This window comes from Poecilia formosa, unplaced genomic scaffold, assembly GCF_000485575.1.
Source record: "Poecilia formosa unplaced genomic scaffold, Poecilia_formosa-5.1.2 Scaffold32, whole genome shotgun sequence".
Lineage (NCBI taxonomy): Eukaryota > Metazoa > Chordata > Actinopteri > Cyprinodontiformes > Poeciliidae > Poecilia > Poecilia formosa.
The window spans coordinates 1,935,443-1,949,701 of NW_006799971.1; the positions used below are offsets into that span (position 1 = coordinate 1,935,443).

At 40.4% G+C, this 14,259-nt stretch overlaps 2 protein-coding genes across 7 annotated transcripts in view; one reads left to right on the forward strand and one right to left on the reverse strand.

The window, feature by feature from the left end:
- Positions 1-14,259, forward strand: part of lrba (LPS-responsive vesicle trafficking, beach and anchor containing) — a 250,687-nt gene that overhangs the window by 147,052 nt on the left and 89,376 nt on the right. For all 6 annotated transcript variants that reach the window (XM_016670293.1, XM_016670296.1, XM_016670294.1 and 3 more), the window contains exons 39-40: positions 1,596-1,733; positions 3,471-3,607. In XM_016670293.1, coding sequence (XP_016525779.1) covers positions 1,596-1,733; positions 3,471-3,607 — 275 coding nt within the window. The remainder of the gene's footprint in view (positions 1-1,595; positions 1,734-3,470; positions 3,608-14,259) is intronic.
- On the reverse strand, positions 4,366-6,370 carry mab21l2 (mab-21-like 2). Its single transcript, XM_007549659.2, has one exon. It carries the CDS (start codon positions 5,802-5,804, stop codon positions 4,725-4,727), a length of 1,080 nt encoding a protein of 359 aa, XP_007549721.1. The 5' UTR covers positions 5,805-6,370; the 3' UTR covers positions 4,366-4,724.

Below are 14,259 nucleotides of genomic sequence, written 5' to 3' on the forward strand. Positions count from 1 at the left end.
AGCAAAAATGTTAATATGTTAATTTGAAAATGTATTTAAGAAATTCAGGAAATTTAAAAAAAAAATAAATTTAGAGTGAAATAAAGATTTAAAATTTCTGTTCTAAAATAATGGTTAATGTGGAAAAAAATTCAGTTCAAAGTAGTGTAAATAAAAAAAAGATTAAAATAGAAGAAATGAGTTCCTAAAAGAGTAAAAACTTTAAAATAGTAAAAGATATAAAGGGAGAAAGTAAATTAAAATAGCTAAAGTGTCAAATGTATAAAGTTGAATAAGATTTGACTAAAGCGTCATTTCAAATAAACTATACAAATAAGACAAAACAGAAAAAAAAAATCTTCAGTGTGAAAATCTACAGGACAGGATGTTACGTTTGTATTTCTTGAACTAAAAGGAACAACTTATTTCTTCATGGTTTGTGACATGCTGCTTAATATTCCATAAAATTCCCTCCTAACATTTCTACGGAAGGCTGTCAGTGTCTGTTTTGAATCCCATCAGAGTGTTTTATTTTTACTTGACCCCCCCCCCCTTCACCCCATTGTAATTTTAAAATGATTTAATAAACAGTGCATTAAAGTTTTGTCCCGCTGCCTGTTTTTATTTTTTTCCAGCTCTTCTAACAACTCTTCTGTCCACTTGGCGTGGCGCAAACACAAAAGGCATGTGGTACATATTAGGAGAGCTGGTAGTAATTTCACTGCCGCTAACTAAAGAATCCTCCAGGGAGGCTTAATTACAGGAAGGCCATTCTAAATATCAGTGAGCTGCATATTTTCCATGACAAGGCCCCGCTTCCTGCGGCGGCTCCTTGAGTCTGGCTGCTCCTCTCCGTCTCAGGTGATGATGAGAAATCCCCGGGATTTTCAGACGACTCACTCCGCCGAGGCGCTTCCTCGACCAGAACGCTGGGATTAGCAGCTGCGTTACGGGCTGCGTGTTTACAAACAGTGCAGGCTCTCCAGCCCCGTCCGCCATGCGACTCTTTTTTACTGTTTGCAGATTGTTGATCAGCAGCTCAAGTCCTAATCTGTTCATCTTGTTTAAATGGGGTTTGGATAAAGAGCTGATGTGTGTGCGTGTGTGTGTTTGGATGTTGCATTTAGATGTCAGCTTGACGTTGGTCTGAACCAGCAGCAGGCACCGCCGTCCCCGGTTGTCATGACGCTAGGTGTGAAAACTGATCTGCTGATGTAGAAAAACTGTTGGGTTATAAAATGAAATGATTGCATTTCCCTGCATTTTTTTTAGGTCTAAAAAGTTGCAAACACTCGAGATTCGACGATTAGACGTCCATTTTGTTGATGTGTTTTTCTTCCACCGAGAGGAATGAAGCTTTCCATAAAAAATGTTAGAACAAAAACATTACGTTCAGTTTTAATTTAGCAAGACTCGAGCCTCAGATGAATGTCTGCGTTCCGTCAAGCTGCATTGTGCAATAGAGCGGAGCGTTTGTCCCTCTGATTAATAACGATAAGCTAAAAGCCTTCCATGTGTGACTGAGCAATGCGGCCGAGCAGAGCTGCAGTGTTCTCCACCAAAACGCCGAAGCATGAGCTGAATGAGAAGAGAAACTCTCTGTCCTTCCCATGCAGCGTCCGAGGACGACATCCTGAAGCAGTCCATCAGGAGCCAGGCTCTGGCCAATCGGAACACGGAGAGCGAGACGTCCCTGGACGGGGATGACGACACCCTGTCCTCCCTGGAGGACAAAGACCTGGAGAACTTAACAGGTACGAAAGGAGATCATCTTCTTCTCCTGCCTTACAGTCAGCAACATCTCACACACGCAAACACACAAGCACACACTGTATTCTGTGTTCCTGTTACTTCATTCGAATACACTGCAAAAACATAAAGTCTTACCAAGTATTGTTGGTCTTGTTTCTACTACAAATATCTTGGTACACTTGAAATGAGTCAAAACTAACTTGCAAGTAACTTTTCAGCAAAATATAGCAGCTTGTTTTAAGTCATTAATTCCTTAACATAGATGAGAAACTACTAGTTTCACTTTTAACAAGATATTTTTCCCATGTTATAAGTGAAACAATCTGCCTGTAGAAAAATACTTTGTCATCAGTATTACAGAATTATTTACTGAAAACAAGCTTCTATATCCTGCTGAAAAGTTACTTGTAAGTTTTGCCTTTTTTCAGGAGTATGAAGATATTTGAACCAGAAACTAGACAAAAAAACTGGTAATATTTTTTTTTTTGCAGTGTATAGATTTGTTTTGTTGTTTAAGAACATTTTGTCTTTATATTTTAAATCACATCTTAAAGATTCCATCTTGTTGTGATATAAAGGTGCAGTTACTTTCCAGAACAATAGACATATTTTTTAAATTATTATACATCCTATTAAACATATTACGCATCCTTTATGATTGCCAGTGAACTTCATCTGTGGAGCATTAAAGACACACATGCTATTTTTTTACCCTCTCAACTCTCAAAGATTTTATTTTTATCAAATATATTTTAGCAATGTGGATTCTGGATCAGAATCTAAATTTTTATTTTTTATTTTTATTTTTACAAGATCTTTACATTTTCTTCTTCAAGCTTATTAAGCCAATAAACCTTCATACAGTACTGTAGGATTTTATTCCTCCTCCTTTTGGACTAAATATGGCCCTAATATTTCAATAATCTTGGTTTAATTAAATATTACTCCGCTTCTCTAACCGGATTAGATTTATAATCTGGGGAAACTGGCAGCAGAATAAACGCAGAGTCGGTTGAAATAAAGCAACAGCGGGATTAAACGTTGATCCCTGTCTAATGACGTGATCTGCGGAGGGGCGGAAGTTGGGAGCTGCGGCGACTCATCTCATCACCTGAAGCAGCAGCAGCTGCTGTCTCTGCCCCAGGTGGAATTGAATCTTTTTTTTTCTTCTTCTTTTTTTTTTTTTTTTGTTTTTGAGTGAACGGGCTAAAAAAACAACTGTTATTCCAACCCACTGATAACGTGTCAGCGCTCCCCGGGGTTCAGCACAGGGAGTTGAGCGTGGATCCATTTGTGTGTTAGCCCGCCGCCCCGCGCTCTGCTGGGAAATCAAGCTCCGCGGTTCCGCGGCGCACATCTGCAACACAATGCCCGCACATGTGCAGCGCCGGGCCGGGCAAGAAGAACCTCCGCTCGCTGCTCCCCTGAGCCCGCGGATCTTTGTGTCATACTGGCATAAATTAAGATGGATGAGAGATGAAGCGGCTTCTCCCCAAAGCCCGCAGTCAATGCTTCACTGACGGAGAGTCGATACTGAAAATGTCTTCAGTTTTAACGAAGTTTATTTTTGCTTTGATTTGTGATTTCTTTCTCTCTTTTTTTATATTTACTTCCCCATTGGGCCTTTAACGGCGTATTATTGTTGTAAGAGAATTCGCAGAAGCAGTAAGCATGTATTAATTTGAACTTAACACAGCGGTGTGAGTGAAAGTTCTGAGCGGAGTGTGTGTGTCCGGCAGGCCCGGTAAACCTGAGCACCAGCGCCCAGCTCATCGCTCCGGCTGCGGTGGTGAAAGGCACCCTGTCGGTCACCGCCTCCGAGCTCTTCTTTGAGGTGGATGAGGACGATCCGAGCTTCAAGGACATCGATCCAAAGGTAAGGAGGGCTCTCTGTCTGCACCGACCCGCTGCTAGAGCGGACTGAATGTTCCGACTTCCTGGGAAATGCTTGAGACGAACATGTGTCCTTTTTTCTTTTTTTTTTCTTTTTTTTTCCCAAATCCATTTGAAAATTAAAATTGTGTTATGCATTATTTTATATAAAAAAGCTCAAAGTATGTAGAGGGGCATTTCTGAAAAAAAAAGAAATTAAAATGTTCTAAAACTGTTTTCTGAATCATTTTTGTAATATTTTTCCCGCAATACCGAAAACGGTGACAAATTCAGAGAGTTCCTAGATCAGTAGAAAATCTGCATATATAAAAAAATAACCTAAGAGGAGAGAAATAACAATAAAAAAATAAATAAAAATTGTTGGACCTACAGGTGGTTTTGAAACCGCAGAACTGCGTGAAATCGTTTCAATTGAACGGTGTGTGTTTATTGGACAGGAACCAGCTCTTGGTTAAATCTCCTGAACAGCACAGAAATAAATATGGCGACGGCACTGATCAAAACTGTATAATTAATAATTCACTCATTAATCAGATGTAAATATTTGTTCGTGATTTTGCCTGTTTAAGCTGAAAGCTGAGATGCTAACAGGGAAATAAAAACTGAGATAAACTCCGTTAAATCTGTTGTTTTATTTAGATACTTTAACAAAAAATTTTTCTCATGTTTTCCTATAATTTATTTTGAAAGATATCATGGAAGTGGAGCCAGATCTACTCGTCAAAGCATGAGGCCAAGTTGTAATTTAATTTGCAACATTTTATTAACATTTCTTCTGAAGTCACATAATGGAAAAAAAAAACTTGGCACACTACAATCTTTCACTTAGCGATTTTGTGCATATATTTAAATAAAAGGTTCTTCACTTTGTGAAAACATTTCAAGAAGACGGAAGGAAATGTAGGAACATTTATCAGAAATTTGTACCTTCACTTGTTTCTGCGGCAGCGGCCCAATTTGCTCCGATTTATTCAAAGGGTTTGCTTTGCTGCGGCTTTTTTCTTTTTCTTTTTCACATTTCTTGGAGACTTGGTTGCAGAAGTCTTATAGATTTGATCCCAAAAACAAAACAAATAAAAAAAAGTCTCTCGGCGCTTGTTCTATAATTTGTCCAAACTTTTGGCGTTGGTGAGGATTTCTCTCGCTAGTCTCCACGTCTGCTTCGCCGCAGCCTCCAGGGCCGAATGAGGCTTTCCCTGAAACAAGTCCAAGTTTGGCAAGAAGTAGTGGGGGCATCTGCGGCACTGCAGGCAGGAGATGAGCTGCAGCAGGATGCCGTTCAGCCGGTCTCCCAGGCACGACTCGTCCCAGTCCGTCTCCCTCGGGTGTTTCTCGCACTCGTACAGCAGCAGGGTCTTCATGTGGTAGTTGTTGAGCGGCTGGCCCGGCAGCTCCAGGTGCCGGTCCCTCAGAGTCTTCAGGACCGACAGACACTTCTTCCTGCAGCCGCCCATGAGCAGCCTGTTCTCGGCCTCGCTGAACTGCAGCACCCATGCGTCGCTCTCCGCCGAGCTCTGCTTCCCCGTCAGCGAGTAGCACTCTTTGGACAGGAGGTTGAAGCCCTCCGCCTTGACCTCGGCCACCCGGTTCGGTCCGGGCCAGGGGATGTGCGGCATGGGCCACTGCGCCGCGCTTCTGGGCCAGATGCCCGTGCACTTGAAGGCAGGGGTGATCTGCACCACGTACCGCTCCCTGATCCTCAGCTTGACCTCGCTGGTGTCGGCCACCATCTTCACCACGTCTCGGTAGCTGCACTTGTCCACGGCCTGCGCCACCAGAGTCTGGAACCGGGAGCGGATCTTTCGGGCTGAGAGGTAGCCCGAGGCGGTGATGAACTCTACCCACAGCGACATGCTCCTCTTGCGGCCGTCGCTCAGCTTCAGCACCGCGCAGCCGGGCAGCGAGCCGTCGTCCACGAAGTTGAAGACCCCCATCTGGTTGAGGTAGAGCACTACCTCGAACTCGTTCGGGGAGATGACCTCCATCCCCTCGTAGCGCGCGTCGATCTCGCTGAGGGAGCTGATGAAGCGGGGCTCCTGCACCTCCACCTCCTTGAGGACATCCGACACCACTTTGCAAACCTCCCTTATGGTCTTCGCAATGGCCGCCTTGCGCGCTTGGCATCTCTCGTTGTAGTATTTGTTGAGCTGGTACACCAGCTTCGCCTGCGTCGCGATCATGTTGGGGCAGAGGTCCGGGCTGTACACCGGAGAGTCGCAGTAAGTTGACGGATCCAACGCTTACCGGTAAAGCCAGAGGCAAAAGCTTCCAGAGCAGCGGAGAAAAAAAAAAAAAAAAAAAAAAAAGAAAAGGAAAAAAATATGTTGGATCAAAGTTTTTTTTCTCTTCTTTTTTTTTCTCTTGCTTTTAGCAGCGGATGGACGTCAGTGTGAGAAGGAGGAAGTGCATAGAGATGAATCTGAGCAGCCTGCTAGATTATCAGTCCCGGTCATGAGCACTTCCAGGGAGTCATATTCAGGTTCTGGGTCAGAACCAGGTGGCTGCACAGGCTTAAAGACACCGCGCTGCTGGAGCTTTCATCTCTTCTTCGTGCCTTTCTCTGCCCTCGCTCACTTTTCGTCCACTCTCAGCTCGGCGCTGGGTTTGAGTAGTTTATGAATGGCTCCTTAAGAAGAGTGAAAGGGGGTCGGGCTTCTCCTCCCGCAATCATGTGCGGAGCTGTCATTGGAAGCAGCCAATCAGCGCCAGCCGAGAGGATGACGGTCCTGCCGGAGCTGCGGCAGAAGCAGCAGCGGCAGCGGCGGCGGGGCTCACCGGGCTGCCCGCTGCTCGCAGCTCCACGCCGGGATGCAGAACCGTCCGACTTTCAGCCCAGCTCTCTTCTTCCTTCAAGTTGACGTTTGTCTGATGCGGACGATTCGGGCCGGTCCGTTTAAACAGCAGACATTTTAGAACCTCCTTTGCGCCTCTTCATCTCTTCTTTTTTTTGTTCTTTTTTTTTTGTATAGATTTTTTTTTTTTTTTTTTTTTTTACTTTAATTCTTTCTTTCCTCTGATCACCGCCATCATTAATTTCTGCTCACAGCCTTCGTGCAGTAATTCTAGCTTAAAACCTCAGATAACCGCGTTAGTTTAATTTTTTTTCCCCGTTTTTAAATTATTTCCTAAATTAATGTAAATTAAAATGCCTAAGGCTTTCATATTTTTACACATTTGAGTATTTCTTTTCACATTCGTGAGAGTTAAAATCGTATTTAGTATGAATTGTAAATATTGAGTAGCTCGTAGTTTTTGTTTTATTGAACGCGTTTCTGTCGCGGCTCTGAACCACCTGCAGCTCGGCCTCCGAACACCAGCAGCTCGGTTCGCTCTGATTTTTATCCCGATCCGATGGCGCAGGTTGGTGTGATAAACCCTATTTAACTAAACGGACTCATTTCAAACATTTTACTTAACATTTAGTCAGAAACCTGATGCATATTTGGACCGCAGATCCTCCCCAAACCTCCTCTGCCTCTTCCTCTCTCGCACACGGTTAATTTGCCCGTGGGTTTATCTCCATTAACCTTGTCCATGCTGAATAATTTAAACAGGGGTCTTCTGGAGGCTCTAATTGAAGTCCCTCATGTCAGCTGTTAGACTTGTTGTTGCTGAAGGAAAAAATAAAAAAACCACCAGTCACCCACGCAGCGGTGGTGTTCAGACATATTTACACATGTCTGAATGGAGGTAAATATTGTCCTGCAGGGACAGAAACTTTTAGTGTTTTATTTTTTAATTTTTTTTAATCTTTTTTTTGTGGCATTTTTGAGCTTTTTTGTCCCTTTGACACTCAATCCAGAAATTTGAGAAAAAGTTTTGTTTTGGTTAAAACATTTTTTGTATTCAAGTTGAATTTATGCGTACCTTTGCAATTAAAATGTAAATGACTTCAAATATGTGAAAAGATTGTTGTGATTGGGAACGGCACAGCAAAAACACAATCTTAACAAAGGACTCTTGGTCTACTTTCTAGTGCAAATGTATTATTGAAATAAGACGAAACTAACTTGCAAGTAAGTTTTCAGCAAGAAATGTAGGAGCTTGTTTTAAGTTAATACTTTCCTAATATTGATGGGAAAATGCCACTTCCACTGGGAGTTTATTTAACTTATAACAGGACTTTTTCCCCACATTATAAGTGAAATAATTTGCCAGTGGAATACATGCTTTTTCATTAATATTAATTAATTACTGAGTTAAAACGAGCTCCAATGTCTTGCTGAAAAGTTACTTATGAGTTAATTTTGCCTCATTTCAAGTATACCAAGACATTCTCTCTATAGAAATCAAGAGTAAAATCCTCTAAGATTGAATGTTTTTGCAGTGAGTTCTGTTTTCTGTTTCTCTGCCTCCTGGTGATCAGACCTGCTGCTGGATTTTTCTGCTGCTCTTATTAGACAGTAGAAAATGTCCTCAAACTTCTCCTTCAGGCTTTTCTGAATTCTTTAGAATTAATGGGAATGCATAATCTTTATTTACCTGCTGAATGATTTCAGATGAGGCCAAACATGTATTTACAAATTACTCTAGAAACTCACATTTTTGGACACATACTTTAGACCCGGTCATCAAACTAATCCAAACTGAGCAACATATTTAACAAATAATAGAGATGAATAATCTTTGCCTTCATGGCTACCGCAGAGTTAAGACTTTCTACGGTTCAAAAACTGGTAAATAAGTTGGTACAGTTATCCGAGTTTGATTTTTGATGCCCAGATGAGTGAAACGGTCTGGTGTTTTTCCTCTAGTAATGACATCAGGTTTCATTTATGAGCTCATTATTCTTTAATGTAAATAAACCCTGTTAAACCTTTTGAAAATGTTCTTCTCCTCTGGTTTTGCTTGAGATGACAGACTGTGTTTTATGAAGGAGTAAATCAGACAATGATGAAGCAAACTGCTTGCATATTTCTGAGCTTTTTGTTTATGTGGCATACAGGAAGTTAAATGACATTTTAGCCCCATTAAAGCAGTTTAGTGTATTAATAACTGATCCCTAACATGAAAAAGAGAGTTATTAATGTGTGAGCTGGATATTTGGTTTTTCTATGTTGCCCAGCTACAGTTGAAAGACTACTAACTTAACCAGAGTTATTTAGAAAATAACCTTTGACTCCTCTCCTCTGTACTTATGAGGGCAGACAGTTGTTATTTCAGCGCAGTTATAGAAGATGAAATAAGTCAGAAAAAATGCTGGGCTGTTGGATTTCAGGGTGAATGTTTCCTTCCAGCCCTGCTGCCCCTCAGAGGTTAATCGGCTCCACTTGGATCCAAATGTTCAGAAGGATATATTCACTGTAGCTTGGTGAAATGTTTGACTGTAAGAAGATGAGTAGTTTCTGAACAGCATCCTAAGGATCTGCTTTGCTTTTAATGTCAGTGCTAAATGCTGCATATGTTGAATTCTATGGAACAAAACTTGAGGCAAAAAGATCAAGAACTTTTATTAAATTCACTCTGTAAAGTAAATGGTTAGCAACAATTTAAAAATATTCATTTAGCAGATTGGTGTAAAAATGAAGTGATTATAAGGATAAAAATACAAATCTATAATATTGGAATCAGTTTTTACATTTATTTTCTATCATTTTGTATGAAGCTTCCCTTAGATGAGAAAGTAACACTGGGACTTTACACAAGAGTTATAATAATCAGACTGCATATTCCTTCATTTCCTCCTTTTTCTTAATATAAACAGGGAAATCAAGCAGTTTTGAAGGTATTCTAATTTCTTTTTGTTTTGGTCAGTTTTGAGTCATCCTCCTTAACTTCTCCTGTTAGTTTAAAGGAATGTGCATCAAACTGTAAAGTAATAATATTAATAGATGCAATTTAAACATTTTTTTTCAAAATATGAAGCTTAATCACATACAAGTTATTTGGCTGCAGGGTTTCCCTCTGCAAACTTGCTAAGCCCGGCGGTGACGACACCAGTCAGTCATTGAGCACACGGCCGTGTTTTTGACTGAATAAATGTTTAACGTTGACAGGAAATATGAAAATATTACCAGGTAATTCAGAGTTATTGGAAAACCTCATTAACACCAATTACAATGTCTTAGAAAAGACAAACATAAAAAAAAAACCCAACAACATAAAAGACTTAAAATGGGGGACATATATATATTTTTTTGCACTTCAGTTGTTTCATCCTAATTAAAAGGTCCAAAATTTTTTGATTCTTTATTCTAACAAATGTTTAGCCTGGTGGCCTGCCAGGCTTGTAACACACCAGGGAAAACCCTGAACTGAGAACAAATGCACTGTTATATTAAGAAAAAAAATATTTTGCTTAATGTTGGATTCACAAAGAGAGGCCAACACTGACTGAACTGGTGACAGAAAGTTAGTTGCATTAAATGTCTTCCCATTCCCAGCTAAAACAAGAGCAACAGAAATGATTGAATAAACATTAAAGAGCGACCCTTTACTCCAAACTATAAATGTTTTCTGTAGCTTGGTGCAGATGTCCACATATCTTTGCTTCAATTCATCTTCTACCTTGAGCTGGCCCTCATCAGCCACCGTCTCAGCTCCCCTTACCGTCCTCTGCAGGGCTCTGTGTAAGAATAAATGAAGTCAAAGCAGGTTTGTCTCATGGTGAAACTTTTGGCTCTCCCCCTCCCTTCCTTTCACTTATCTGCTACCTGTGTGTTTCTTGCACGGCTAACCTGACTGGCCTTCACACACTCATATCTCTTGAAAACATTAGGACTTATCTGCGCTCGCGGAAAAGTCTCTCCTTGATTTATAAGGACTGGATAAAAGATCAAGAGGCTGACGAGGAGCCCTTTGATCTCAGCCTGTGTGACTCCGCTAAGAAGAGCACAAAAGTGTCCATGGCTCTGCAAATCTGTGCCAGTTCACGAGCAAACCCCACCACCTCACTTTTTCCTCCCTTTTCCTTTTAGTCCTTTGTCTATTTTTCTTTTTCTTTTTTAAAATTTTTTTTATGGCTTTAGCCGTTTTCATACACGGTGCCAATTAAAGTTGGGCTGAAATGAAAGAGAAAAGATGATCTAGTCCTCCTAGGTCAGTAGTATGCTGTCTTTAGCATTTGAGGAGACATTTTATCTCTAATTCTCGCTGAGTACATTTTGTCTAAGTTCACTTATTTGGTTTCGAAGATATTTGGAAATTGCTTATTTTTTGGCAAATTAACTTCCATGAGTAGAACAAAGCTAACAGAGGGGAAGTGAGAAGAAACAAAGTTCTTCCTACAAGCTGTAAATATTCTGTTCCTTTTGTTGTTTTGTCCTTTGTAGCTTCAAAACATGGATGAACTTCTAAACTATCCATTTTCTATCTCTTTTTACATTATTTATTTCTATGTGATATTCACATTAGTGGTGTTAAGGCCTGCAGTATATAACTTTTATAAAAAAAAAAGTTTTTTACATATTTGTTGAAACTGTCACCATGTCATGATGGTATGATATGTGACAGATAATGTGTGGGGAAAAAAATCAAGCTCCTCTGCTTTTTCTCAGTCCTAACCAGAAACAACCAATCAGAGCCAAGAGGCGGGTCTCAGCGTTGTCAGTCACCGCCCCCTTTCTCTCTGCTTCTTTCTTGTAGCATTCCTTGTGGTATTGTAAAAGGAATGCTAAAGGTAGTTAGCACGGACACCAATGACGGCGAATGAACATTTTTTCTTTTTTTTTGCTGTAATGATGAGTCGTTTCTCCGATTAGGACATTTAGCAGCGAGTACACAAATTTGATTGTCAGCACATTTCTTCAGATGGAGACAGTAGCAAGGCAGATCGATCTTTTCTCAGATTATCCATCTCACATTGTCGCAGCATGGTAGCAGTTTTAACAAATACGTTTTAAAAAAAAACATACTTTTTTATAAAATGTACATACTGCAGCTTTAAAAGACGACATGTTTCTCTGGAGCCACAAGTTGTGGAACGCTTTTTTTGTTGACAACTTTCGAAGATTCCCTTCTCTCATTCTGCTGCCAGTACGTTGGGTGTAAACACAGGGCGCATGTGTGCGCACGCTAACATCCCACAGACATGGGAACTACCACAGCGCATTTCTGATGTCCTTGTTCACACTTTTTTGTTGATGTGCCCCGAACCCAGAGAGAGCCAGCTGCCGGCTCCACGTCGGGCCTCAAAGAAAATCAGTGCAGGCTGCTAATTGCCAGGCAGGCCGTTGCATCTGCTCTGCAGATAGCAGAACGGATGAAGTCACAGAGCAGATGTGCTCCTGATTTTGTGCGCGTGTGTGTGTGTCTGTAAAAGTCTGAGTTAAGCAGCACACACTCCATTTTAGACAGCAGCCATTAATATTGGATGTGGGGTTACTGTAGCTAAGGCGCTCCTGGAGCCTGCCCAGATACATGCAGCATATTTAAAACGCTCCCTTAGCTTTAGTCAGTTTTAACCATTTTACACAATCTCATCAGAGTTGAGAATGAATTCTTTGAAAGTGCTCGTGTTTGAGTTTAGCGATCTGATCAGCAGATATCTAAATTCTGACTGCAACTGGGGAAAAATAAGAAAGCACAAAAGTTATTGAACAGTTTTCTGAAGGCTGCAGCTCCAAAAAAAAAGCTGTGAATTATGCATTTAATACCTAATTTATCGAACACTTTCATTATAGTTCTATATTTATAAAACCTTTACTTTTTAGGAACTTTTATTTCATTTTTTAAATAATTAAATAAAAGTTAATATTAATGTGTTGATATTTCAGATGTGTTCAGTGTGAGTTGTCAGAGCAACTGTAAAATGTCTTGTCGACAGTCTTGGCAAATCAAACTGATTGTGAAATCCAACTGCCTGAACAGTAAAAGGATGAACGTCTTTCTGTAAGCAAAGATGATTCATTCGTTTCTAGTTGATTTTATTGTATTTCACCAAATATTCAAATAGTTTTATTTAACATCTTGAGAGAAGTCATGTACATCTTTACTTATTTCATTCATTTACACTTTAAAATGAACATGTCATATTTTGACAAAAGTTTTGACTGAAAATAACTAGTTTGAAGAAAAACAAATCCTTTAGTTTACCCTTTATGTATGTGTTTAAAAACTTGTGCTAAAGAACACGATGGAACAACTTGAACAAGTTGCAGCCGTTGCTGTTAACACAGGAAGTCGCGGTTTGCACCACTAAGGTGGTGAAACGTTCAGAAGTCTGTAAAAACAGAAATGGACGAGAAAATACTTGATCACCTTAAGAGAAGGAAATAACCGTTTTGTCCTCTTCCATTATTCTGAGATGAATCCTTATTAAATCTGAATCCTGTATGCATCATGTGACCCAGAAACCCATTGAACATGAAACACAACAAACGTTGATATAACTTTGGAAGACCACCTCTTCTTATTCATGCACTTGGGTTCATTTCATATTTAACTTATTCTTTTGAAAGATCTATTCATGTTTTCAAATTATATTTGTTTCATATCTGGTAAGTTTCTTCTTTTGGTAAAAAGTTTAGTAAAAAAAAAAAATTTCATTCTACAAATTTGGCATAAGAAGTCTCTATTCATATTATACTTGCTTTCTAGTTAACTTAAATAAAAATAACTATAAATATGCATATTAAACTTGGTCACCATTGCTTGGATCCATAAGAGAAGAATAATAATCTGAATTCATTTCATTTGAAACGTCTGTATTCAGACTGGACCGTTTATGACTTCCTCAGGTTCCAGGGACTTTCTGAATGAATTTGATCTCAGATCCTTAAAGTTTTCCAGCCGCTACGCCCATGTGGTTCATTTTGGGACACAAGTGTCGGTCTGCTGGGGGTCTCCCTTCCCCAACCCCTCTGCTGGCTTCACCAAGCCATCCTGGTCACCGGGAATGACCTTCGGCTGGACCTGCCAATCACAAAGAGCCATGGCAGCCAGAGGTCTCAGAGAAGAGGGAGCCTATTGATTTTCCAGTTAGAGCATAAGTAGTGTGTGCTGTAGGACTAACGGACGGGCCGAGCAGGTATGTCATTATCAATGAGCCCGGGGAAACGGATTCCCTGACTCTCACTCATCCATATCGGTCTCTTTACGTTCCCTGCCAACCCCCGTCCGACTCTCCTCCATCCCATTCTTAGACTATTGGTCAACGCTGATGGAGCTCTTCCCAAGATGGTCAATAAATCGCTCAGCCAGAGTACAGCTCCAACTAGTTGAGTGATGGTTTGGGATGACCTTCCTTTCTGTTTCCGCTGCCCTCATTTTCCTCCCTCTGATATCCAGTTGCAGTAATTACAGCACCTGGTAGATGTGAAACGTTTCCTTAGACGTCCAGCGTTGTGGATTTTCTACTTCTCCCGTTATATTGCAAGATGAGAACATATTCAGCTTTGAAGATTCTCAAAGTAGTTCTTTTTTTTTCTCCCCAAGTAGAGCATTTCTGCTTTATGCACAGTTTCTAAAGTCCCTCATCTGATTTAGGTTAATTGTTCAACATGGAGCCACTTCACTTTCACTGACGATTAAAGTCAGCTAATGTTGCATCAATCAATCAAGTTTATTTGATTGATTTCAGCAACATGACAAAGTTCTTTACATCGGGAAAGCACAAACATCAACACATCATACAGCCAACAGTTGTGAAAACCAATAACAGACGTATATAACATTTTGTAGAGAGATATTATTACA